At 43.3% G+C, this 26598-nt stretch overlaps 1 protein-coding gene across 6 annotated transcripts in view; it reads left to right on the forward strand.

Moving 5' to 3' along the window:
• The window catches only part of AP4S1 (adaptor related protein complex 4 subunit sigma 1), a 55707-nt gene that overhangs the window by 24388 nt on the left and 4721 nt on the right, over positions 1 to 26598 (forward strand). For 2 of the 6 annotated variants that reach the window (XM_032341491.1, XM_032341492.1), the window contains exons 2-5: positions 4545 to 4754; positions 7767 to 7853; positions 9107 to 9175; positions 17645 to 17656. In XM_032341491.1, the coding sequence (XP_032197382.1) occupies positions 4617 to 4754; positions 7767 to 7853; positions 9107 to 9175; positions 17645 to 17656 (306 nt within the window). In that variant the 5' untranslated portion in view covers positions 4545 to 4616. Of the gene's footprint in view, positions 1 to 4544; positions 4755 to 7766; positions 7854 to 9106; positions 9176 to 17644; positions 17727 to 18224; positions 18242 to 24846; positions 24865 to 26598 lie in introns of those variants that run through there. The other 4 variants (XR_004285414.1, XM_032341490.1, XM_032341495.1 and 1 more) reach the window with 3 other exon arrangements.

Raw genomic sequence — 26598 nt, forward strand, 5'->3', positions numbered from 1 at the left:
GTCATCTCTGGATGACAGTCTCGGAATACACCATCAGAAATATGAAAACTGGGGGTGCCTGGGTGGCTCAGTGGGTTAAAGCCTCTGCCTTAGGCTCAGGTCATGGTCCCAGGGTCCTGGGATCGAGCCCCACGTCGGGCTCTCTGCTCGGCGGGGAGCCTGCTTCCTCCTCTCTCTCTCTGCCTGCCTCTCTGCCTACTTGTGATCTCTGTCAAATAAATAAATAAAATCTTAAAAAAAAAAGAAAGAAATATGAAAACTGTACCCAATTCAGCATACATTTCAATTGTTCCTCTCCTTTCTCTAGGCATTCAGTTTGTGTCATAAAGGGTCTTGGGATATTGATCTGCTCATATTCTACTATGACTATACCAAACTTCCTCATCTTGGCCTTTAGGCATCCTGACATTCTTCGTGTAAGACTTTCCTCAGTGAAATGTCCCTTCCTTATCTGTCCTCAATTCACACAGGCTCTTGGGTGTGGAATCCCCTAGGTCCTGGCTATCAAAACATCTTCCCCAGCCTGTGTTGTTGAATGCAAAGAGTTTTATAAACAGAGGAAGTTCATACCTGCTTCTTGGCTACTCCCAGCACTTGTCTAGGCATATTCTTTCCTTATTGCCCTACCTCAGTTTCATAATTATTTGATTTCTCTCCTCCCTGATGATTAGTAACCAGGAGAGGTACTTAAAGCATTCATCTTCTGTTCTCAAACATGTACTTGTCTCTGAGTCTCCACATTGTATATTTCGGCTTTGTGTATTTTATAATGGAGTTTGCAGTTTTACTTGTCTACTTTATTACCACTGTGTAATCCTACAGTTATAAATTGTGTAATTGTTTATGAGCATGCAAAAAAAAAAGATGATGTATTTGAGCCTTTAGATGCCTTCAGCTACTATTTTCAAGACTTGCATCCTAATGAGTATCAATTCAACACGCCCTTGTTTGTTATCCTTGTTCCTGAAGTCAGTGGGAAGGAATGCTGTGCTTGTTAAGGTAGAAACCAATTTGATCCTTTGGTGTAACATCTCAGTGGGATCATTTTACGTCTCATTTTACCGTAAACTTAACACAGCCAGACGTTTAAAGGCAAAGGTTTGGGCATGAGTACCTTTGAGATGTTATCTTTTTATTTAAAAAAGAGAGAGAGAGAGAGAGTAGGGGAAGGGGCAGAGGAAAAGGAGACTAGCAGAATCCCTGCTGAGCAGGGGACCCCTAACGGGGCTAGATCCCAGGACCCTGAGATCATGACCTGAGCCAAAACCAGAAGTCGTCTAGACACTCAACTGACTAAAGCCACCCAGGTCCCCAAGACAGTAGCTTTTTTCTAGCTGGCAGTTGGAATCCAGAGTATAGGATTGTAATTTCTAAATTTCATGAAGATTCTTTTAAAATAACTTTGCTGGGATGCCTGGGTGGCTCAGTTGGTTAGGTGGCTGCCTTCGGCTCAGGTCATGATTCCAGAGTCTTGGGATCGAGTCCCACATAGGGCTCCTTTCTCAGCCTGCTTCTCCCTCTGCCTCTGCCTGCCACTCTGTCTGCCTGTGCTCACTCTCTCTGACAAATAAATAAATAAAATCTTTAAAAAAATAAATAAAATAAAATAACTTTGCTAAACGGCAATAAAAGAATGGGTGGTAACTTAATTTACTGGTCTCCAGCCATAATTTACTGGCAGTAATTTGTAAGAATAAAAGCAGCACTTAATACCAAATGACTAAACGGAGTATGTTGCAATCCCACCTACAGTAGTGAGCTTATCTTCCTGGAAGAGGGAGTGAATGACTACAGGCCCCCCTCCCCCCCCCCCTCCCGCATGGCACAGCTGCCATGTCCCCCGCTGAGCTGGTCTACAGAACATCCTGCCCTGTGCCCTCAATGAACATGGCAGCCCAGGCTTTGCCAGACTGGTCCTGGCTCTTTCTAGCTGTTTGTGTTTGGCATTGTTGTGAGATAACCACCTGTCTGATACGGTTTAGGAAATAAGAGATGAGCTTGAGGGGTGGGGCAAAGAATAATACAAAATGTAGTCCAAGAATTATCCTGTAACCTGTTGCAACTTTTCTGTAAAATTATTCCAAATTTTAAAAGTTCATTTAAAGGGCGCCTGGGTGGCTCAGTGGTTTAAGGCCTCTGCCTTCGGCTCGGGTCATGATCCCAGGGTCCTGGGATCGAGCCCTGCATCGGGCTCTCTCTCTCTCTCTCTGCCTGCCTCTCTGCCTATTTGTGATCTCTTCTATCAGATAAATGAATAAAATCTTTATAAAAATAAATAAAAGTTCGTTTAAGAGGGGCACTTGGGTGTCTCAGTTGGTTAAGCACCTGCCTTCGGCTCAGGTCATGATCCCAGAGTCCTGGGATGAGCCCCATATCCAGCTCCCTGCTCAGCGGGAGGCCTGCTTCTCCCTCTCCCACTCCCCCTTCTTATGTTCCCTCTGTCACTGTTATTCTCTCTGTCAAATAAATAGTAAAATCTTAAAAATTTTTAAAAAGTTAATTTAAGAACTATTATTAATGGGACACCTGGGTGGCTCAGTCTGCTGGGCGGCTGCCTTCGGCATGGGTAGTGGTCCCAGGGTCCTGGGATCAAGTCCCTATGGAACTCCTTGCTCAGTGGGGAGCCTGCTTCTCTCTCTGCCTCTACCTGCCACTCTGCCTGCTTGTGCACTCTCTCTCTGTCTCTGTCTCTGTCTCTCTCTCTCTCTGACAAATAAATAAATAAATAATATATTTTTTAAAAAAAGAACTATTATTATTAACCTTGGTGTTTTGCACTTAATTTTCACAGCTACTACAAAATGTGAATATGATACTGTCAAGGGAGTCAGGGAGACAGCTCCAATGCTCCTGATCAAAGAAGCACTGGCCATTGGTCAGTATTGTGCTCTCTTGCCCTGATCATTTCGAAATCTATAGCAAGTGTAGGAAGACCCAACACGAGTTTCATTATAGATAAGTTAGAAATAAAATTGCAAGCATGGACCCTTGGGAGTGATGAGGACAAATGAAGGGGTGCCAGGCATGTGCCTGGCTTCTAAGCTGCCTCTTATTTCCGACACAAGTAATCTAGAGACTTTGGGGATCCTTCCATCCCTGAACTTCAATTTGATTGGCCTTAGAGTGGAGATAATACAAGTAGCTGCCTCAGAGAATTGTGGGAATTAAGGAATATAGGAAGATTGCTTGGTAGAGGACCTTCCATAGGACATGTTAGAGGGCCTTGGTGGGGGGCTTTATCAAATAGTGGAGATTACTACTACTGCTCCCAACACTGAAGAAAGAAAACTTCACTGTAGAGCTTGTCTCTCCTGTCCATAAAATAAAGTTCACCTTATAAACTCTTCAAGACCTTTCTGCATTTTATATGTGTGTGACTTGAGCAGTGTTATCAATGTTTTTGTAAATATTTACTATGTTTTGTATTTCACTTAATTCCAACAACTTTTGCCTTAATAAAATGTTCTAAACATTGGGAAAAAATCACCACTTCTTTATCTTTGTATTCTCTTGGTACCTGACACATAGTTGGTGCCCAACAAAAATGATGAATCTATTGAACAAATACAAGTAGCAGAAGTATTGGGGAAATTCAAAAATGTTTTGAAAGAGGGGCACCTAGGTGGCCCAGATCTTGATCTCAGGGTTGTGAATTCAAACCCCACAGTAGGCTCTGCACTGGGCATGGAGCCTACTTAAAAAAAAAAAAAAAAGTTTTGGAGTATAACTAATGAAGATTTCTGTTTAGCTTTTTTTTTTTTTAAAACATTTTATTTATTTATTTGACAGAGAGAAATCACAAGTAGGCAGAGAGAGAGGAGGAAGCAGGCTCTCCACAGAGCAGAGAGCCCAATGTGGGGCTCGATCCCAGGACCCTAGGATCATGACCTGAGCCGAAGGCAGAGGCTTTAATCCACTGAGCCACCCAGGCGCCCCCCCCCTTTTTTAAACCATTTTATTTATTTATTTGACAGAGAGAGATCACAAGTAGGCAGAGAGAGAGGAGGAAGCAGGCTCTCCACGAGCAGAGAGCACGTAGATTTTTGGGTTTTTTTAAGATTTTGTTTATTTATTTGACAGAGAGAGAAACACAGTGAGAGAGAGAACACAAGCAGGGGGAGTGGCAGAGGGAGAAGCAGGCTTCCCATGGAGCAGAGAGCCTGATGTGGGGCTTCACGACTGAACCACCTAGGCACTCTTCTAGTTTTGGGGTTTTTTTCACTTTTTTTTTTTTTTAGATTTGATTTGCTTATTTGACAGAGGGAGAGTGAGAGAGAGCACAAGCAGGGGGACTGGCAGGCAGAGAGAGAGGGAGAACCAGGGACTTGATCTCAGAACCCTGGGATCATGACCTGAGCCAAAGGCAGAGCTTAAGCAACTGAGCCACCCAGGCGCCCCTATGTTTACTTATTTATTAAAACCTTATTTAATTTATAGGAGCGAAGACCAGTATTATCAGATCACATTTTATTTACTCCTGGTTCATCTATAGAATACATCTAATATTATTGATCTTAACTTTCTGTTGTTCCTTCATCCTTCAGGTTCTAATTACAGCCACCCCTTGACATAACTTTTGAACTATCTGGAAAAATACCGCCCAGGGGAAAAAAAAAATGATAAAATTTTTTCTCATGGTGAATAAACAAGGACAGACCCGACTTTCTAAATACTATGAACATGTGGAGATCAATAAGCGTACACTTCTGGAAACGGAAGTCATAAAGAGCTGTCTCTCCCGATCTAATGAACAAGTAAGTTTCTGGTTCTCTCTTTTATCTCCGCATTCAACTTGGCAAGGGCAGATCTGTTATTACCGAGTCTCAAGGGCCATCATTTTCTTTGAACTACATTCTTCTAACAGCTATTAGGGAAAATAACAAATGAAGTGAATGAAGACTGAAGCATAGCTCTCTTTCACATCCCCTTAAGGAAAATACAAACAAGGAAAACCAGGAAAGCCTTGAGTTCTTAGAGTTCTTATTCAAGTCGGGGTATTTGTCTAAAATTTATTCCAGCTAATAGACATACCTTCTTTTTTTTCCATATGAATTTAGCCCTTGGGTATTCCCAGCAGGTAGCTCTCTTTAAGCCAAGAGATGAAGGTCAGATGATTGGTATAGAGGTAAGCACTTGAGATACATTTTGTGCCAGGAATAGTGGCATGATTCTCATGTAGAACATAGTTTTTTCTGCTTATCATCTTGTAAACTTAACACCCACATAATCCGACAACTAGTGGTTAAAAAAAAAAAATTTATTTGAACTTGTCTTTATTTTATGATGTAGATGGGGTAAGTGGAAGTTAAAAATTCATATGACATAACAAATCTACCCATTCTGTCAAAATGGAAGTTAAACAAAATTATTAAAATAATAACAAATAGGAAGTTTAGGAACTGATTCTATTTTTACAAAGAGGTTTAACTGGAGACGTACTTAATCCGGGTCCTGAACTTTGAATCTATTGGAAATCACTGAATAAACTGCAGCGAAATCAGAAAGCTTGTTTAAATCACCCAATAATTTTGCCAGTTCTCCATTTCATAGCATATGTAGAAAGGCCGCCTGCGGGAACCACTGCTAGGTCTTAAAATATTAAGGTACATCAGTGCTCAGAAGTTACATGTTGGAACTGTGTTTCCCTTGGCTCCTAAATTGATTTTCCAGTCTCAACATCTCAGAGTCCTCTTTGAATTACTGTTTGGGCCGGCTGTGGCACATATTGCTTCATGCAGTTGTCAAAGGGAAAGGGGAACTATTAAAGGGCTATGCTAATAGACACATACTTTAAATAAAGATAAACTCAAGAAGCATTCCTGTTGAATCTTTCTGCAGAATGCAGGCACTGCACATCCATCTTCATGGATACGTTACCTTTTGAAATATATGCTTTGGAACGAATATATTGTGAGATATTTTTGAAGTATTCCAAATTCTTTTTTTAAAGATTTTATTTATTGAGAGAAAAAGCGAGAGAAGGAGAGGGTGAGAGAGAGAGAGAGAGAGAAAGAGAGAATGAGCTAAGATGGAGGGGCAGAGGGAGAGGGAGGGGCAGACTCCCCCTGACCAGGGAGCCCCATGTGTGCACAATCCCAGGACCCTAGGATCATGACCTGAGCCGAAGGCAAACACTTAACTGAGTGAGCCTCCCAGGCGCCCCCTGAATTATTCTAGATTTTAAAAGAAACCCAGTGGGCTTTGGGATAATTAGGTACTGAACAATCTCAGCTTAGTTTTTATTTTATCCACAAATGTGCGTTGTTAACTTTTTTTTCCCCAGACTCCTGAGAGGCTTTGAAAAATGTTCTTCAGTTCTTTCAGATAGTTTGTGTTTCAGGCACCTGGGTGGCTCAGTCGGTTAAACCTCTGCGTTCAGCTCAGGTCATGATCCCAGGGTCCTGGGATCAAGCCCCATTCTCCCTCTGCTGCTTTGCATGCTTGTGTGCTCTCTATCTGTGTTAAATAAATAAAATCTTAAAAAAAAAAATGGGTTGTGTTTCCTTGAAAGATCTAACTGAGCAGAGATCACACTGGCTCTACAGTGAGCCAAAAGCTGCAGAGTCATCCTGCATTTCTTACCTTTATCCTAATTTTAAATAAGAGCCTCAAATCCCTCCATTTTATAGATGGTCAAGTGCCTTAACCATGGAAGAAATTTCATAATTAAAACTTACAGTTTCAGGGGTGCCTGGGTGGCTCAATGGGTTAAGCCTCTGCCTTCAGCTCAGGTCATGATCTCGGGGTCCTGGGATCGAGCCCCGCATTGAGCTCCCTGCTCAGCAGAGAGCCTGCCTCTCCCTCCCCCTCTGCCTACTTGTGATTTCTCTATCAAATAAATAAATAAATAAAATCTTTAAAAAAAAAAAAAAAAAGAAAAGAAAAACTTACAGCTTCATCTCCAGGTGCATCTGGGTGCCCAGGAGTTATCCCAGTACAGATAGCCATAGAGTTCATGTGCAGTCACATTTGGTCAAGCACACCCAGAAGTCCAAAGGAAGGGCAGCACTGTGCCTTAGGCTGCTATCCAATTCCTGTCTACCCAGTGCCTTCCCAATATGCATTGTACAATTGCTGTAGGAAAGATGAATGGGAAGGGAGTTATTCTAACCACCAGCCCATGGTGGTAAACTTGTTATTAATTCATAAGAAGCAATGTTTATGATGGGAGATTTTGTCTAGCATCTGCCCCACAAAAGCCAAAACTTTAAATAATTTATAAAAGAGTCTACATGGATTCTTTTCATGGGTCTAGGAAAAAGAAATCAGGATTCTTTTTCCATGTGTGTATGCTGTATATATTTGGCTATTCATTCGCTATTAAATAGTACAAAACTAAATCTCTAATTGCTTCCCGAAGAGCCTCGGGAAGATGAAAAGAAGAAAATCTTCTTTGTCATGTTGGCATCTTTTCATGTTGGAGGCAATTTAAAATTATTCAGTACCTTTGCCGGCTGATTTCCACACAGAGTAAAGCAAAGGAATGAGAAGGAATACAGGTGGGAACCCATGGGGATGCTCCAAGCCTTTTTTCCTAGACTCTTCTCTGCCTCCCACTAGAGATGATTCCAAGTAGTCCCACGAATATTGTGAGGAGGCAACCAACAGGCAACCAACCAAAAGTGTGTAATGTAACATTTTAATATTGTATATTTCTAGGACAGTGTTAACGAGTACTAAAATCAGAACCTAGAAATTATGCAAGCCATTTTGAAGAAATCCGTGCCAACCGTAGGAATTAATATCTAATTATGTTTTATTTCTAGTGCTCTTTCATTGAATTTAAGGATTTTAAGCTGATATATCGACAGTATGCAGCTCTATTCATTGTGGTTGGAGTTAACGACACTGAGGTAAGATAACAGAAGAGCCTATGGAAAATGCAAGAAAATTAGGAATGACAGTCTGATTAAAAAAAAATTTTTTTTAAAGATTCTATTTAGGGGTGCCTGGGTGGCTCAGTGGGTTAAGCCTCTGCCTTTGGCTCAGGTCATGATCCCAGGGTCCTGGGATTGAGCCCCGCCTCAAGCTCTCTGCTTGGCGGGGAACCTGATTCCTCCTTTCTCTCTGCCTGCTGCTCTGCCTATGTGTGATTTCTCTCTTTGTCAAATAAATAAATAAAATATTTTAAAAAAAAATTCTATTTATCTGACAGAGAGAGAGAGAACAGAAGCAGGGGGAGCAACAGAGAGAGAGGAAGAAGAAGGCTCCCCACCAAGCAAGAAGCCTGACTGGGGACTCGATCCCAGGACCCTGGGATCATGACCCAAGCCAAAGGCAGACACTTAACCAACTGAGCCACCCAGGTACCCTGACAGTCTGACTTTTATTCCTCCTTAAATTGACATTTTCTTCCCTACTTGCCTATCTAAGAATTATCTTGTCTCGTAAAAGGATCTTGGTTTCTATCAAGGCCAGGAAAAGCTGTGTGGAAGAAAAATATCTGGGATTTTTCTTGAATTAGATGAGCAGCTTGGGTAAACACAAAACCATAGAATGCTTTCCCTGACCCTAGGCAATACCAGGTTCTTGCTCTTGTTCTGTGTGGCTCAGTGGGACAACTGAGACAGGGGTAGAGGCCAGTCAGATGTGGCATTAAATACTGGCTGACAGATCAGAAGCCAGAGCAAACTATAAATATGATTGTGTTGATAATGAATTTCCTCAGATTTAGTTCACCTTTCCAGAAACATCAGTCCCAGATCAATAGAACCTATGGCTATTGAATCCATGAAAAGGCATTTAAGATTTAAGATACCTCAGAATTTCAGCTGATTGTTTTTTTATCCATGAACCAAACCTGGAGGTAGTTCCCCGTCTTCCCAAATGGAAAACTGGTGGCATGAAGAACCAAAAACATTGTTTCAGCCCGTTGATGATAAAGTCAGGGAGCAGAGCTCAAAACCCTAAACACTAGACCCGATCTGGTTTCAGTCCAGTTACGTTCACTGGGGACTTAAAATCCTAGAGGTTAAGATTTTCGATTCTCTCTCTGTTGGTAAGCTTTTTTCAAACAAGAGTCCTAGAACTATTCTGAATATTTGTCAGAGTCTAATTACATACGGGCTATACTAAAACTAATTGTGCCCTTCCTTTTTTATTTCAGAACGAGATGGCCATTTATGAATTCATCCATAATTTTGTGGAAGTGTTAGATGAGTACTTCAGCCGAGTGGTAAGTCTAATGACTAAAAAATGGCTTTTGTCCTCCGCCCATTTTCCCAGAAATGGGTCTATATCAAGAACCTGTGTTCATACAGAGCTTTAATGTGTAAACGTTAAAACTCAGATGATGCCCCCTTTTCTTTACCTTTCCTTCTGGTTCATCCAAAGTGTTACAAAACACTGTGTGCCTTAGATCTTTATAAAGAACCAGTTCTATAAGCCTAAGAATCTCTTATGTCTTTCTTTTAATCAAGAGACTTTGTATTTAACTTACTTTTCATCTTTCTTTTTTTCTGTCTCCCTTCCTAAGACACTAGGAACCTTTTGTTTAGGAATTATTTCCAACCACACGTTTGCTTTGATGACCAAAACCACCTCCCCTTAAGGTATACATAAGTTCCTTTCCTACAGCCCCCTTCTTAAAGATTTTATTTATTTATCTGAGACAGAGAGAGGGTGTGGATGCAAGAGTGGGGAGAGGGCCAGAGGGGGAGGGAGAGAATCTCAAGCAGACTCCCCTGAGAGTGGAGCCTGGCATGGGGCTCAATCTCGTGTCCCTGAAATCGTGACCCAAGCCAAAATCAAGAGTAGAACGCCTAACCGAGGGGCCTCCCAACAGCCCCCTTTCTAAAAAACAAAACAAAACCAAAAACCCCAGCTATACTGAAATTGAATTTACTTACCCCCAAACTCACCCATCTAACATACACAGGTTGTAATATTTACACACTTGTGCAGCCATCAGCAAAGTCAATTTTAGAATATTTCATAACCACCACGAATTCACTGTATCCTTAAGTACTTTGACTCAATATATTAGAGAAGATGCTTATTCCACCATTAATAATTTTATTCTTACCTCGGTTCTCTTTATAAAGTTAGTCACTCATCATGTAACATTAGTATACAAGTATTTTTAAAGAAAACTTATAAAAACAAAAGCACCCTAACAAGGTAAAACAACAACAGCAGAATATTTTACAACCCCAAACAAACACCATTGCTATTAGCATTTCCTTCCCAATGATCTGGCTCCCTTGCTCCAGGCTCTGGGTAATCACCAATTTACTTTTTGTTCTATAGGCTTGCCTGTCCTAGATTTTTTATTTATATAGACTTGTACAATATGTGGTCTTTTATGACTTTATTTTTTTTACTTAGCATGATATTTTCAAGATTCATCCATGTTATAGCATGTGTCAGTACTTCTTTCGTTTGTTTTTTTTTTTTTTCCCATGATGTCTGCAGCTTTCTTTGAATTGGTTATTAGGCCAGGAAGGAGGAGGGAGAGGAGAGGGAAGGAGAGGAGGAAGGGAGGGGGGAAGGGTAAGGACAAGGATGTGTGGGGGGGGACAGGCGAAAAAGGAGAGGGGAGGGGAGGGGGAGGGGGAGAAACTTTTGTTTGAAATGATGAATGTTTGACAGCTTTCATAATAAAAACAGTTGGGGTTGGGGGGAGTGGAGAAGGCAGCCAGAAAGGAGTGAAAGCAGGACCCTGGCCCAGAGGGGGTGCTTGGGAAAGCTGCTGCAGGTGAGGGGAGAGCCTGCCACCCTTCTCCTGGGCAAGGAGGGCAACCAGGGGACAGAGCAGGTATGCGCTGGACACCCAAATACAATGGGTAAAATGTGAGTAGGGTTCTGGGGAAAACACTGTTCTGGACAAAACCAAACTCCACCAGAGATCCCGACACTTATTTCAGAGATTAGCACTGTTTTCCTTCAGAATGACACAGGTATGGGAGGGGTTAGGAGCAGGATCCTGGAAGCAGAGAGCTGCCCAGAGCAGAACTCAGGAAACCTGCAAACCCTCAGATCTGGTCAGATGCAGTCCCCAGGTTAGGGTCTGTTCCGCCATGTCACACAAACACCAGAAGGACATGCCAGCCTGAGCCTGGTCTGGACAGGTGCCAGAGCCCCCCCAGAGCCTCCTTAGTGTGCCTGGGGCCCTGAGGACCCCACTCCATACAGGTCCATACCATCCCAGACCTGGAGGTCTGGCCTCCCCACTCAGGTCTGTGTCTTGGTTACTAAGTGCCCAGAGCAGTGACCTCATCAGCACAGAGAGAACGCCAGCCCCAGTTCTGCAGAAGCCAGAGTGGAAAGAGAAGAGGGGATCAGAACCAGCCAGTGGAAGGTGCCTGCAGGCACCCTACAAGTAGAGAAGCTGCTGAGACTCAGAGAGCAGGAATGGCCCTCATCACCTACTCCTGTACCACTGGTGAAACCTGCAGGCAGAACAGGGGTCAGACAGACCCCAGGTGGGAACCTAGAGTCCCTCTTCCTGGCTGTATGCCCTGGGCAGGTCACCCAGCATCTCTGAGCCCAATGGCTGCTGTGTAAAACAGGCTTGCCTATAACATCCACATACAGAGGCCCATGGGAGCAGCTGGTGAGCATGCATTTAGAGCAGTGCCTTGAGTTTATTTCCTGGCTGTGTCAATGTCCTATGGCCACTGTAACAGATGACCACAAACCAGGGGCTTACAGTGACAGAAGTTTATCCTCTCTCAGTTCTAGAGGCTCAAGGTGATGCTGGGTCACACTTCCTCCGAAGGCTCCAGGAGTTCTTAGGGGCCTGTGTTCCCAGGCCTGTGGCCGTATCCCTATAACCCCTGCCTGTCCACCCGTGGCCTCTATTGTGTCTCTCCTCTTCTTCGAGGACACCTGTCATTGGATTGCAGGCCCACCCTAAATCCAAGCTGACCTTGTTTTGAAATCCTTAAGTAATTACATCTGCAAAGACCCTAGTCCCAAATAAGGCCCCATTCTCCCCCCTCCCTTAAGATTTTTATTTTTTTAAGTAATCTTTACACCCAGTGTGGGGCTGGAACTCAACGACCCTGAGATCAAAAGTCATAGGATCTACCAACTGAGCCAGTCAGGAGCCACTTTCTGAGGTTCTAGATGGACAAGAATGGGGGTGGGGGTAGCTATATCATCTCCAAATTTCATTTCTGAACAATAAGGGACTCTTTAAAATATCTGTTAGAAAAAGGGGTCTGAGCCGGCCATGATCAGGAGGCAGGGAGAAGGCGAAACTGACCCAGATAGATGTTTACTTAAATCTAGAAAGAAATACGGAGACATTTTAGCCCTTCTGAGGGAAAGACAGCAGGATGACTCCCCCATTAATAGTTCAAACTCTAAAAAGACACTTCCAACCAACCCAGGCGATGGGAGCGCAGGAGGCACGCTCCCCACGGGCGTTGGGGGGCAGCGCTGCCTCCGAGCCGGCCCGTGAGGCCCGCCAGCCGCAGGGCCCTGGCTGGGATAGATCCGGCCCGTGACCCCCTGAGGCCCACGGTGACACGGTGCAAGGCAGACGGAGCTCCTGCCCTCTCAGTCCATCCTAGGGGAAAAGCCATTTTTGAGAAACGGAGGGCAGGGGGGCTCGGGGTGCAAAGCGGTTCTCAGCGGTCCGGTGGGGAAGCACGACCCATTCACAGCACCTGGGCGGTGGGCGGTGGGCGGTGGGCGGTGGGCGGTGGGCGGTGGGAGGCGTCTGCCCGGGCCGTGCGCCGCGCGCCTTCACGGGGACGCGGAGGGCAGCGGCGGGCCTGCTCACGGAGCGGCTTACCTGAGCGACCGGGAACCAGCGCGGCCACCGGCGGCACACGCGGAAGGAGAGCCACCTGCAAAGGCGAGAACTTTCCGCCCACGGTGGTTCTTCTCCCTGAACTGGCGGCTCTGCGACAGCGCGTGAGATGGTTCCCGCTTGATAGGACGCACTCGCGGCCCCTCACCCGGAGCCCCCGTCAGCGGGCTGCGGCCGGGAGACGAGGCTCCATGTGCCAGGGCAGCCGCAGGTGTCCTCAGATTCGGATGATGGGACCCTACCGTGCCGGTGCAGAAGCTGGGCCTGGGGCGGGAACAGCAGGCGGGCCAGCCAATTATTTGGCAATAATTTTATTGCCAAATTATATTCTGCTAAGTGGTTATACCACATGTTGTTTACCTTTTCATTAGTTGATGGACATTTGGGTTAGTGATACCTTTTGGCTATTATGAATAAGGCAGCTTGGAACGTTTGTATAAACATTCTTGTGTGGCATCATATGTTTTCTTTTTTTTTTTTTTTAAAGATTTATTTGACATAGAGAGATCACAAGTAGGCAGAGAGGCAGGCAGAGAGGGAGGGGGTGCAGGCTCCCCGCTGAGCAGAGAGCCCGATGCGGGGCTCGATCCCAGGACCCTGGGACCATGACCTGAGCTGAAGGCAGAGGCTTAACCCACTGAGCCACTCAGGCGCCCCCATACTTTGTTTTCTTGGGTATAATATACCTGGGAGTAGAACTGCTAGGTGATGTGGTAATTCCATGCTTAACATTTTGATGCACTACCGAACTGTTTTTCCAGAGTGGCTGCGTGATATCAGTTCTCATCAGCAGTGTTTGAGGGTTCTAATCTCTCCATGTTCTTGGCAAAACTTTTTACTATCTGTCTTTCTGGTTATAGCCATTCTAGTGGGTATGAAGTAGTACAGATGCCAGTTGTGGTTTTGATTTGCATTTCATTAATGGATAACAAATATTGAGCATCTTTTCATGTGTTTATTGGCCAATTGTGGATTTTCTTTGAAGAAATGTCTTTTCAAATCCTTTGTCCATTTTTTTCAGTTGCATTATTTATTTATTGATGAGTTGTAAGAGTTCTTTATATAATTTGAATACAGATATCTTTGAATTGATTGAGTAGAAAAATATCTTTGATTGAACTAATTGAATACAAGTACAAATACCTATCAGATATGATTTGAAAATATTTTCTCTCATTCGGTGGGAGAAATTTTCACTTTCCCGACAGTGTTCTTTGAATCATGATAGTTTGTTTTTTTTTAAGATTTTATTTATTTTTTTGACAGACAGAGATTACAAGTAGGCAGAGAGGCAGGTGGAGGGCAGGGGGAAGCAGGCTCTCCACTGAGCAGAGAGCCCAATGTGGAGCTCGATCCTAGGACCCTAGAATCATGACCTGAGCCGAAGGCAGAGGCTTTGACCCACTGAGCCACCCAGGCGCCCCTCCAATATTCTTTTAAAAAAGATTTAGTGAAGATGTTTTACTTTGCTCCAGTAGGTCTTCCTGAGCCTTGGTTAGACATTCTTGAGAGGTAGTAGTGGCACAAACTGAGTTTTCAAAGTTGGTTTTTTTGTGTGTGTGTGGTTTTTTTTTTGTTTGTTTTTTGCTTTTAAATAAAAAGGATTTTTTGTTGTTGTTATTTTGGTTTTAAATAAAAGGATTAGGAGGGAACTATTTCAAGCTGCTTTTTCCTGAGACAGTGAATGGAATCTGGTCTATCGTTAGTAATATTGAGTGCACCGAAGTCTACTAAGGACAAAACTCATGTTAAGAAGTTATATCTTGAAGGGCGCCTGGGTGGCTCACTCGTTTAAGCGTCTGACTTTTGCTCAGGTCATGATCTGGGGGTCCTGGGATTGAGCCCCACATCGGGCTCCCCCCTCAGTGGGAAGCCTGCTCTCCCTTTCTCTCTGCCACTCCTTTTGCTTGTACTCTCTCCCACTTTCTGTCAAATAAATAAATAAAATCTTTGGAAAAAAAAAAAAAGAAGTTACATCTTCAGCCAAAGTCCTAATACATGAAGTAAAGTAAAGTTTGGCACACTCCTTCTGCATGGAACCATCCACTAGCATGTCTTCATTGCTTTAGTGCAATGCTTCTCCAAGTGTGGTTCCTGGACCAGCAATATAAACATCACCTGGGAACTTGTTAAAAATCCAAATTGTGGGGCGCCTGGGTGGCTCAGTGGGTTAAAGCCTCTGCCTTCTGCTCAGGTCATGATCCCAGGGTCCTGGGATTGAGCCCCGCATCAGGCTCTCTGCTCAGCAGGGAGCCTGCTTCCTCCTCTCTCTCTGCCTGCCTTTCTGCCTACTTGTGATCTCTGTCTGTCAAATAAATAAATAAATAAAATATTTTTTAAAAAAAATCCAAATTGTGGGCCCACCCCAGACTACTGGATCAGAAAGTCTGAGTGGAGGTTCAGCAGTCTGTATTTTAACAAGCCTTGTGGATGATTTGGATGCGTGCTTAGATCGGATACCCACTACTTAATGCATGAGGAAAACTAGGACTGCCCTGTGGCCTGAGAGATGGTTGTGTATCTTGCTAGGATGGAATTAGTGCCTTCTGAAGCTGGAAGAGTGGGGGAGTCAGGCCATCTCAGAGACTGGCCTTGAGGGGCCAGGGGACAGTAAGGCTGACTTTAAACTCCATCTTTGTATTGACGGCTTGGAGAGAGTACCACAAGTCAGCACTGTCCAGCAGAATGTTCTGTCACCGCAGAAATGTTCTGTACCTGTACCATCCAGTGCAGTAGACACTAGTTACGTGTGGTTTTTTCAAAACTGGAAACCTGATTAGTATAAAGGAATTTATACTAGTATATATTAGTATAAAGGAATGAGGAATTTAATCTCAATTCATTCGATTCGCCAAATGATGCTGGTGGTCACGGTATTAGACAGCACAGCTCTGGCTCCTGCTTAATCACAGGGACCGCTCTCTTAAGACAGACTGGTTTGCAAGTCAGGGTCTGTGATTCAGAGCTCGACATGATTAGCCATTTTAAAAGAATACCTATCAAGGAAAAATACCATTTCCCAAAAAAGCAGTATTTTAAACCTGGGATAATCATGAGTGAGTACAAGCATTACCAGTGCTAAGATTTTTAAAATTATTATTATATTTGGTGACTGAGAATAAACAGCTGGTTGCTGAATTCTTGCTGTAATTCTGGGGAGAGAGTCAGTGACCACATAAACCACAGAAATAAAGATTAGAATTTAAACTGGTGACTACACAGGACTCCAACAGTGCTATGAGATGGCTCCGTTTAGGATCACAGTAGCAAAAAGAAGAGACAAGAGGAGGGAAGAGAGTACTATGGGCAAGAAAATAGAATCTGTCCCACTCAGAGGATGCCTTGTCATCTAAGACTTATTTTGGGGTTAGTGAGTTTTAAACATTCTTTCTGAGACTATTTTTAATCTTAGTTTCCAAATCTTAAATTTGGAGATCAGTCTCATGCTGTCTGGGCTGCAAGAAGTATCTCGAGATCACATTTCAAAACAAAAAGCCAACCCAGTTAGCTTCCCTGGGGGCCATTTCGCAAGAGAGGACGGCTGCTATTGAGGGCCGGGTCGTCACTGCTTCACTTGACAAATCTTGAGTCCTTTCAGATATGAATTTAACTCTGTTTACTATTTCTCCCTCTATGATTTTTTTTTAATGCTGTAAACATCTCTGATCATTGAAAACAATTAAAAACACATATAAGCAAAAAGAAAGGGGAGAAGATCATGAGTAAGCCCATGACTTACCGACATATTCTATTAAGTTTATTTCTTTTTAGACTCCATGTATCTGTCTGTATCTAACTATTTCTGCATATTTCTCTACATGTACATATATCCTTGGGATAATACTGTATATGTCATGTTATAACTTGCTTTTTTACTTAACAGAGTAGTACTTACATACCTATAGCCTGCAATAATTGATTTATTATCTGCAATAATTGATTTAAGTAGTCCCCCCTTGATAGATTTGTAGCTTGTTTTCAGTGATTTGCTTCTATAAACATTACCCTAAACATCCTATCACACATTGTTGTGCTGTTACCTAATTATTTCCTCAGGATAAACTTATAGAAGTACAGTTGATAGATTTCAAAGGGCATGCATATTATTAAGGTTTTTGATACACGTATCAGGGCGCCTGGGTGGCTCAGTGGGTTAAGCCGCTGCCTTCGGCTCAGGTCATGATCTCAGGGTCCTGGGATCGAGTCCCGCATCGGGCTCTCTGCTCAGCAGGGAGCCTGCTTCCTCCTCTCTCTCTCTCTCTCTGCCTACTTGTGATCTCTCTCTGTCAAATAAATAAATAAAATCTTTAAAAGAAAAAAAAAACATTTAAAAAAAAAAAAAAGATACACGTATCAAATGAGCTATCATCTATAAAGGCTGAGGTAGTCTATTTCCTCTATGTTTGAAGAATGAATTGTTCTTGTTGGCAAAATTCTCCCCAGACCACAACCTTTTTTTTTTTTTTTCTAAGAAGCACCGTCCAGTGGGTGCCTGGGTGGCACAGTGGATTAAGCATCTGACTCTTGGTTTTGGCTCAGGTCGTGATCTCAGGGTCATGAGATCAAGTCCGCATCAGGCTCCACACTCAGTGCAGAGCCTGCTTTAGACTCTCCCTCTGCCCCTCCCCCAATCATGTGTACACACGCGTGCATGTGCTCTCTCTCTCATAAATAAATCTCAAATAAATAAATAAATAAATAGATAGATAGATAAATAGATAGATAGCACAGTCCTCAACTCAGAGCCTTCCTGCTCAGCTTTGTATGGCCAGAGCCGTCTCCCCAACCTGCTCCCAAACTTGCGGCCAGAGCATCTGCTAGCTCTGCTAAGCGCATGTGGCCCAGTGTCTCATTCTCATCCTTGTACTTTTTTCTCTTTTCCAGAGTGAACTAGATGTATCCTTTTTCAAAGCTGTGAGCCAGGTTTTCCTCAGTACTTGGCAAAGCACAGGCTAGTCCCAATCAGGTAAGTGACACAGGCCAGGAAAAGGATGCAGCAGAAGCCAGAAACCAGAATGCTAATTATCCATCAACAGTCAGAGGTGCAGGAGCTTTGCAGAAACACCCTTTTCTTTTTTTCACCCTTTGCCCTTTATCACAAAGATGATTCTTATATGTTTCAGACAGGGCAATGCTGTGGTTGTAGTTGATAATAACTGATCTAACAATGTAACTTTTTTTAAGTATATAGAATAGACCTTTACAGAATTTGAGTAACACAGCTAGAAAGTCCTTGGTCCTCCTAGAGACGATGGATTTTCATGGCTCCAAGTCTAAATCTCCAGAAGTCCCTCACATCATCGGAATAAAGCCTTCAGTGATGATAAACTGGACGGCTAAATAATTGCCTGGCTTGTATACATTTACTTTTATAGCAGAGAAAGCTCTATTTTTCTTTTCTTTCCTAACCCTTTTATTTATTTATTTATTTATTTTAAACAGATTTTATTTATTTATTTGACAGAGAGATCACAAGTAGGCAGAGAGAGAGAGAGGAGGAGGAAGCAGCCTCCCCACAGAGCAGAGAGCCTGATGCAGGACTTGATCCCAGGACCCTGAGATCATGACCTGAGCTGAAGGCAGAGGCTCAACCCACTGAGCCACCCAGGCGCCCTTTCTTAACCCTTTTAAATCAAAGTATGCAAGGTCCCCCTCAACCCCACCCCAAACAGTTTTTGCTTCAAATACTGTAGGCCTGTGGATTTTGGCAGAGGCCTCTGGGTTTTTCATGAATGCTCTGGAGGCAAGTTGACTTTTAATTTTTACTTCAAAAATTTGCTTGAAAGCAATAATGAAAGAGTCCTTTGTGAAAACATCTGGCTTAAGTCTAAAATAGTAACAAATATAACAAATATATTATAACAGGTTTCTATAGACATATATATACATTAGACATCAGTATATCTGGGGGAAAGAGCCATTTAGCTTTTATTCTTGATAGAAAATGTCATCACATTGATAAACTCCATTTCCAGGCTGTATCTGGCAGCCTCTTTAAATTAACTGGGAAAATCTGAGTGCCCTCTAGTGGTGAGTGACCTAAATCTATGATCCCTTTGACCTATGACGTTCAAGTCTGTATATCAAGGGGTATTTTTATTCAGCATGTTATATTCCATTTTAACTAAACCTTTTATTTATTTTTTTTAAGATTTTATTTATTTATTTGACAGAGAGAAATCACAAGTAGTTGGAGAGGCAGGCAGAGAGAGAGAGAGGGAAGCAGGCTCCCTGCTGCGCAGAGAGCCCGATGCGGGACTCGATCCCAGGACCCTGAGATCATGACCTGAGCCGAAGGCAGCCGCTCAACCCACTGAGCCACCCAGGCGCCCCTTAACTAAACCTTTTAAAGCAATTCAGAATAGATCTCCTCTTCTTGTACAGGGAAATAAGAAAAATACCTTTGAACTTAAAAAGTCATCAGGAAGATAGGAAAAGCTGTTAGATACTTCACCAGGAGTACAGAAATCCAAATTCTTCTTTTGAACCTGCCACAAACTGTAGGTGTTGGACAAGACGCATAAACCCTTCATCTCAAAATAATAGGATTAGGCTAGAAGAGCTTTAACACCCTCTCAGCCTTAATATTTGATGTTGCCATGACTCTAGGTAACTGAGTCGAGTCACCTTACACCTGGAACAGGAAAAGACACTCTAACTAGGCTAGAAGTTCAGAGAACTAAAGTGAAGCAGATATATCAGGGTATGTATTATAGCTGAACTAGTTGTATTGATGTATCTTACATACTGGTTAAATGTTTATTAGAAGGAGAGACAGGCTTGTCTTTAGAGCCCTCGGGTGTATAGCATAGGTCTAAATCATGATCTCTAGCATTCTTTTTTTTTTTTTTTTTTTTTAAGGTTTTATTTTTAAGTAATCTCCACACCCAGCGTGGGACTCACTACAGGAGTCCCATGCTCTTCAGACTGAGCCAGCCAGATGTCCTGAGCTCCAGCTTTCTTATTCAAATTTAATTTCCACACTAAGGCACACAGTTTGTACCTTCTCCCTTCATTTTACTTAGTTTCATTTTTGCCTTCCCTTCCTCTCTATTTTTTTTCTAACTCAATTTTTTTTTTTAATTGAAGTACAATTAACAAACTGTGTTAGTTTCAGGTGTACCTCTGACTAATTTGCATATTCACTGTCCTTCGGAATTACTTAGGTAAATCCACCTGACAGATTAGGAATTTTGCACCATTTAGAGAAGGGAACTGAATCTGCCCAGAGCTGGAAGTATAAGCCTTTGCTCAAGGCATAGTTTCACATGGACCTCCAGTGGCCTAAAAGTGAAGCAGGTAGCCTGGGCAGGTAGGCTATGGGGTACCCTCTCTTCTATTAACATTCGTTTTTTTTTTTTTTTTTAAAGATTTTATTTATTTATTGTACAGAGAGACAGATCACAAGTAGACAGAGAGGCAGGCAGAGAGAGACGAGGAAGCAGGCTCCCCGCTGAGCAGAGAGCCCGATGTGGGGCTCGATCCCAGCACCCTGGGATCATGACCTGAGCCGAAGGCAGAGGTAACCCACTGAGCCACCCAGGCGCCCCTCTATTAACATTCTTAAAAGGTTTCCACCCTTAGCCATCTGAAAACAATCCAATTAAAACCCTCGCCTTTACTCTGCCTCATACATAGTTCTTTCTATCACATATCTGGGAAGGACCTCTCCACACCAATTTCGTAACAGTAAGATGAGAGCCTTTTAGAAGTGCAGCCTCAGTTTCCTGCCCCCTCTGTGTAGGGCCGGAGATGCTCATCACTGCCCTGGGAGCATGACCCTAGCATTGCTGAGCAGCTAACATGGGTCAGGGCTGTTTGGCCAGTAAAGCTTCCTTCAGCCATGAAAGTCTGAAAACAGGCAGCTGATAGAATTGTAACCTAGAGCTGGTTCTCCCAACACTCACAACACCTATCTGTTTGCTCTGGCTTCAGAAAGCCTCCCTTGTCCACCCACATGGAATAGACGCGCTTTAAGGCTTGGCTTTGGTGCAGCCCCAGGAAGATGGAAGGCAAAACCTTGAAGAATTCCCAAGAAGCCCTTTACTTGCCATCTTTTTCTCCAGAAGCTTCACTCCCCTGAAGTGTTCTAAGAATGGGGCAGCTTTCCAGAGTCCACATGATTAAACTTTGAGAAATAAAATGAACCATTTATATGCAAGTGGTTAGAAGGGGCTTATTCTACTGCTAGTAAGACCGACATCACAGAACAAAACAGATAGCATTTTCAAAAGAAATGACCTGGGTGGCTCAGTTGGTTAAGTGTCTGACTCTTAGTTTCAGCTCAAGTCATGATGTCAGGTTTCTGGGATCAAGCCCTGAGCCCCACATTGCACTGGGCTCTGCACTGAGCAGGGAGTCTGCTTCCCATCTCTCTCTCACTCTGCCCCTCCCCCGGCACTCTTGCTCTCTCTCTCTCTAGAATAAATAAATAAATCTAAAGAAAGAAGGGAGGGGCGGGAAAGAAGGGAGGAAGGAAGAAAGGAAGGAAGGAAGGGAGGGAGGAATGACCCAAGTACAAGAAATTAGGACAGGGGCGCCTGGGTGGCTCAGTGAGTTAAAGCCTCTGCCTTCGGCTCAGGTCATGATCCCAGGGTCCTGGGATCGAGCCCCGCATCAGGCTCTCTGCTCGGCGGGGAGCCTGCTTCCTCCTCTCTCTCTGCCTGCCTCTCTGTCTACTTGTGATCTCTGTCTGTCAGATGGATAAATAAAATCTTTAAAAAAAAAGAAAGAAAGAAATTAGGACAGAAATTCTGGCTTCTTGAAAACGCTTCTACTAAGTGGCAACTCGATGTTGCAGTTGGTGTCAGGTGGGGCAGACCCTTGGGGCCGGGCGTGTCAGTGACCTAAATCATTCATCTGCCGTGCATAAGTTCCTGCACACTCTTCACATTCTCCTTTACCCACTGGGCTGAAATGTGGCGTGAGGACTCCTGAGGCCCTGCTTCTATAGAGAAAGTTTCGCCTAGTACATCCTTTAGTAGACTTAAGATTTCAATCTCTGGGGGCTCCTGGCTGGCTCAGTCGTTAGAGCATGGGATTCTTGATTCTGAGATCATGAGTTTGAGCCCCATGTTGGGGAGTAGATTGTACTTAAAATAATAATTTTTTAAAATCTAAAAAAAGCCCAGGGTCGCCTGGGTGGCTCAGTGGGATGAGCCTCTGCCTTCAGCTCAGGTCATGGTCTCAGAGTGCTAGGATCGAGCCCCGCGTTGGGCTCTCTGCTCAGCGGGGAGCCTGCTTCTCCCTCTCTCTCTGCCTGCCTCTCTGCCTACTTGTGATCTCTGTCAAGTAAATAAATAAAATCTTAAAAATAAGTAAATAAATAAAAATTTTAAAAACCCAGAGACTTCAAATTCCATGAATTAAAATGGTTTTTAGGAATCAACTAATGAGCTTCCCAAAATGTATGTGTTGAGTTCTGTAGCCCCAGATTTGCTGAATTCTCCAGACAATTCATAATTCAGAGGCACTGTCTCTACCCCCTCTGGTAAATAGGGGAATGGGGCCCGTGAATGGTGCTATGGGGGAGATGTCCATTTCCTCCTCAGTTCAGGGCACACCTACTAATGTATGAATGTACAGAAAACCTTAACTACCTTTTTGGTATTTGGTGCCCTTAAAGTGGCTTAAAGACTCAGTTTATTTGGGCTAGAGTGGAATCCAGCAATACTACCTTTAGATTTGGACACTCAGGATCCCTTTCCTGGGCCATGGGCCTTAGGGAACCCCATCTGGCTTTCCTTCAGCAGCATCCCTCTCCATGGGATAAAGATGCTTGTCCAGAGCCTGCAGGGCCCCAGTCTACTTCTTGACCATCCTCCAGCTACCTGGGTCCCCAGAACTCATGGGGTGCCCATATACCAGGGCCTGTTGCTAGGTAGGGCTTGTACAGGCCTCTCCCCATGACTGGGGACAGGAAGAGCCTGGGATGGTAACCCACATACACACATGGGGGAAAAAATGAGGAGCAGGCTGGAACTCCTCTTTGTATTCCATAGCCACCTACCCCACAAATACAGAGTAGGCCTAGAATCCAGAATGTTTTCTCTGATTCCAAAATCTTTTTTTTTTTAAGATTTTTTTAAATTAATTTATTTATTTGACAGAGAGAGATCACAAGTAGGCAGAGAGGCAGGCAGAGACAGAGAGAGAGGAGGAAGCAGGCTCCCCGCTGAGCAGAGAGCCCGATGGGGGACTCGATCCCAGGACCCTGAGATCATGACCTGAGCCGAAGGCAGCGGCTCAACCCACTGAGCCAACCAGGCGCCCCCCAAAATCATTTTTTTAAAGCTTTTATTTATTTATTTGCCTGAGAGAGAGCGTGAGCAGGAAGGAGGGGCAGAGGGAGAAGCAGGCGCCCCACTGAGCACTGGGAGCCCCATGCCGGACTCAGTCCCAGTACCATGGGATCATGACCTGAGCCAAAAGGAGTCATGTAACCACCTGAGCCATCCCGGCATCTCCCAAAATCTTTTAAATAGATTCTTTAGGACATTCTTTTAAAATATTCTAGAATTCATTTAAAACATTCTAGAAATCTTTTAAATAGATTCTTTAGAACATAAATAGAATCTTTAGAACATTCATGTTTTCATTTTCTAAGTCCTTAAAACCTAAAAGCCTGAGCAATTAATTCTAGAATGTTAAAGCTCACATGGGTGATGTGAAAGTACCTCTTATTGTAGTTGAAGGTGGGGGAGAAGGAAGGGCCTCCGTTGCTGCTTGCGCTCTGTGACTCAGCTAGCTGTCTTCCATGGTGCTCTCTGGAGGGACAGAGGCACCCAGGCAACAGTATTCAGCACCACTGAGATTTGCACTCAGGCCCTGAGCAGGACCCAGAGCCCACTGTGGGGCATCAGCCTCTCCTTCCGTCATTACTTTCCTAAAATCCCAAACACCTTAAGGTCCAGAAACCAGAATAGGTCTTCTCTGAATAGGAGCTAACTTCACACTGACTTAATGAGAAATCACAAAAGTACTTGTTCAGGTAGGGGCTAGGGAATTACTGGCAAGAAGAACAAAGAATCTCTCCAAGGAAGCCATCCAACACTGAAGCGGTAGCTTCTAAATAAACTGAAATTGTCTCCATGTTCTCTCAGAAAGGTCACGATAATTAAGTCATTACCAAAGGATTTCTTATGAGGTATGATGGCGTATGTGATTACCTCAGCAATGACTTGATAATGTCAGGTAGAGTAAACTAGCTCCCCTCTCCCTGACGGTTACTTTTAGAGTCCTAGGATTTGAGTAACTTTGGAGCTAGAAGAAAACTCTACCATCATCAGGTTAAAAACCTCATTTTTTAGATGAAAAGGCTAAAGCCCAGAGGGGTTCTATGACTGTTTTAAGTGATAGAGGTACTTTGGGGCAGAACTGTTACCAGTCTCTGGGTTTCCAGGGCTATAAAATTAGATACAGGGGTACCTGGGTGGCTCAGAGGTTAAGTGTCTGCCTTTGGCTCAGGTCATGATCCCAGGGTCCTGGAATCGAGCCCCACATTGGAATCCGTGCTCAGCAGGCAGCCTGCTTCTCCCTTTGCCTACTGCTCCCCTTGTTTCTGCTGTCAAAGAAGTAAATAAAATCTTCAAAAAATAATAATAAGATTAAATTTGACACATTTTTTAAAACTGTGTTATCTGGAGTAGGTTGTGGCAATTTAGTTCCTAACAAAACATTTGTAAAGTGCCTGACCCTGTGCTCTCTTGGTGTTGTCAAAATTATTCCTAAAGTAGGAAAGAAGTTTTGAAGAAACATTAGAAAAGGAGGCGTCAGATATGAAAGAGAGTATCTGAATGTCTTAATAAGAGCATACTCTACAAAAGTGGAGTTCAGGGACGCCTGGGTGGCTCAGTTGGTTAAGCAGCTGCCTTCGGCTCAGGTCATGATCCCAGCGTTCTGGGATCGAGTCCCGCATCGGGCTCCTTGCTTGACAGGGAGCCAGCCTGCTTCTCCCTATGCCTCTGCCTGCCATTCTGTCTGCCTGTGCTCGCTCTCTCCCCTTCTCTCTCTCTGATAAATAAATAAAATCTTAAAAAAAAAAAAAGTGGAGTTCACATATCGTTTAATTTCTTTTTTTCAAATAGGCTCCACTCCCATCGTGGACCCCAGTGCAGGGCTTGAACTCATGACCCTGAAATCAAGACCTGAGCTGAGATCAAGAGTCAGACACCCAACCAACTAAGCCACCCCTGCATGTAGTAATTTCTGAACACCTTTTTCTGAAAGCAGGGCTGCAAGGGGTGAGAGCTGGCCCATGTAGCTTGTCCAGTCTTTGGGAAGGGCAGGTACTGAGAAGCAAGGGGGTCAAAACCATCTCAGCATAACTTCAGTCAGTGCTGTCAAGAGTGAAGAGTCTCAAAATTATGAACAGTCCCTGAGGGAGTCAGCCATTTACCTGGGAAAGGGATGTTAAAGTTCTAGGTTGAACAGTTTTGCCTTCCGGGCTTCTCTGATTCTCAATGGCCTTTGCTGTCTCGGTATTTCCTTGAACTATGTCCTGTAGGTGCCATATGCATCCGCCCCTACCCCTTCCTACCAGGTCCCTCTGCCTTACCCTGCTCCTTTCGCTCCATGCTTCCAGGTTCTGTTTTTTTTTTACTCAGGAATGGTGACAGCCAAGTCAGGAGGAGCAGCAGAGTTTAGGAGAAACAACAGAGAAAGTGACAGGCTCACTTGACCCAATGCTTTCAAAATTATTTCACTTCATTATATTTTATAATGCTTTCATAAATATAGATTTAGTTCACATAAAAACTTAAATTACACCTGACTGTCTTATTGCTCTCAGAATATGAATGGACCTTTAAGGAAAAACCCATTAAAAAAAAAAAAAGATTAACTCCTTTTCAGTGACCTCATTAAGAAGAGACAATACCAAGCCTAAAAGTGGACAGCAGACTATCTTACAAGGAGAGTATACCAAGGACCGTACACAATCTTCTAGGATAGTCTTCTATATAGGAGTATTCAATTTTCTGTGGGAAATGTGAACACAAAGTAGATAAACACAGTTTATCTAACTTCATGGCAAATTATATTAATTAAAGTATAAATACAAGAGCAAGTTTTTCCCCACCCCACGTAGTTTATCAAGAAGTTTGCTTAGGTAGGATCTTAAAAAAAGAAAAAAATCAAAAAAGAAGACCAGGGACCTGAGAACAAAATCTTGAGTTAGAGATTTTAGTTTCTAGGCTGGGCTCTGCCTGCCAGTTGCTTTTCAGATCCCATTCGAATGTATGCTGCTCAGTTTTCTCTTATTAAAGGATAAATAGACCACCACAATGGTATTAAAATACCATATTGAAAAAGTAACATGATCCAGAGACCAAAATGCCAATATAGGAACCAGAAACATTTCAAGCTCTTTAATTAAAAGATTGGTTTCAAGTGGCACTAATATTTAATTATATTAATTTATATTATTATATATATTTATATTATATTTATATTAATAATATTTAGTTAAAAGATTGGTTTCAAGTGGCACTAATATTACTGGGGTCCTAAGATGTTCAGCTTCAATCCACATTATGTAGCAATTCAGAAAGGCTTTTGGGTTTCGGGATTGAGAGAAAATGGGGTTTTCTGATTCTGCTTTTTGGGAGGCTGTCTGTAGTTCATATCAATTCCAACTTTAGGGTGGCCGAGTTGCCTTAAGGATCTTTAAGTCAGTCAAGTTCAGTATAACCCAGAGGTTATTGAAATGGTCATTCTCAGCTTACCATATTAACAGACCAATAGCCTGGACCTTTCTTGCTTCATTCTATTCCAGATGTCAGGGTTGAAGCATGTTTGCCTATTTACTGCCATGGGGCTTTGCCTGGGCATCTTTTTGG

The sequence above is a fragment of the Mustela erminea genome, chromosome 5 (assembly GCF_009829155.1).
Source record: "Mustela erminea isolate mMusErm1 chromosome 5, mMusErm1.Pri, whole genome shotgun sequence".
NCBI lineage: Eukaryota > Metazoa > Chordata > Mammalia > Carnivora > Mustelidae > Mustela > Mustela erminea.